Source organism: Penaeus monodon, chromosome 24 (genome assembly GCF_015228065.2).
Source record: "Penaeus monodon isolate SGIC_2016 chromosome 24, NSTDA_Pmon_1, whole genome shotgun sequence".
Taxonomy (NCBI): domain Eukaryota; kingdom Metazoa; phylum Arthropoda; class Malacostraca; order Decapoda; family Penaeidae; genus Penaeus; species Penaeus monodon.
This window is the reverse complement of record NC_051409.1, coordinates 36,598,161-36,599,132: the sequence shown is the minus strand read 5'-3', so window position 1 is coordinate 36,599,132 and position 972 is coordinate 36,598,161. Positions and strand designations below refer to the sequence as shown.

General features: G+C 34.7%; 1 protein-coding gene across 1 annotated transcript in view; it reads left to right on the top strand.

The window, feature by feature from the left end:
• LOC119588765 (ubiquitin carboxyl-terminal hydrolase BAP1-like) overlaps window positions 1-900 on the top strand; it is a gene marked incomplete at its 5' end in the record, with an annotated part of 10,598 nt that extends 9,698 nt beyond the window's left edge. The window contains 1 exon segment of the mRNA XM_037937405.1: window positions 692-900. Coding sequence (XP_037793333.1) covers window positions 692-855 — 164 coding nt within the window.
• Window positions 901-972: the final 72 nt, after the last annotated feature.

Below are 972 nucleotides of genomic sequence, written 5' to 3'. Positions count from 1 at the left end.
TAACACCCACATGCCCATGCATATAACCTTTTATTTGCAGATTGTGTGTTGCAATGGTATGGTGGTATTTTAGCATCTGCATGTGATGTATTGATGTATTGGATGGGAGAGGTCAGGCAGTAATGCAAAACTCCTTTATGTGGTAGTTTAACTTGGTTGTTTATCACAGCAGTTCAGACTCAGAGGATTAGGCAGAGGAGCAGTTGTCCCTACTCCTTTGCCTGTGTAATAAAGTGTCAAGGATTTGTAGTAAATAGGTATGATATGTCCTGGAGCCTTCTTTGTTTGTACTGTTTCCCTTTTATTTAGTCTCTCTAGTTCTGCAGATATGAAATGCCCTGGACCTCTTTTGCTATTTTATTTGCCTTTATGGTGGCCTTATAAGATGGTTGGAGATTATTCTTTTGCTATCTAGGAGGGAAATATTCTGTGGTTAGTAATGCTAATTCTCTATTTCTTCAACATACTAAAATATATGTTGAAGAAATAATGTGAATTTAGGGAAGAAATGATCTTGTGTACTTTTTTTCCTTAAACCATTGAATTAGGACTTGTAGAGCCTTGAGGTATTTGAGAAGTGAAGTTTATCAGAGAAATTTGTATATTTAATCATCTGGTATCATAAGATAGGATTATGGTCTAATAATGATTTCTTGACTGATGATAAATATGAAAAAATCAATAATTACAGATAAGAGCAGCTGGGATTTGGAGGTGCTTAATTCATTGGAGGATGGATCAACCTCCCCTGTCGATCTTCTTTCTCTCATCAAAATTCTGGGAAAGGAAATTTCAACATGCGAAAGCCTCTTGAAGGATGAACTTGAGAAAAGAAAGCGCTACAAGGTACATTAAAAATTTTGATTTGCAGAAGTATCTGGTATAAACTTTTTTCCTTTACTGCATTATTTTATTTGTAATCAGACTTCTTGTAGATATTTTTCTTTATATATCAACATTTTAACCCATTGG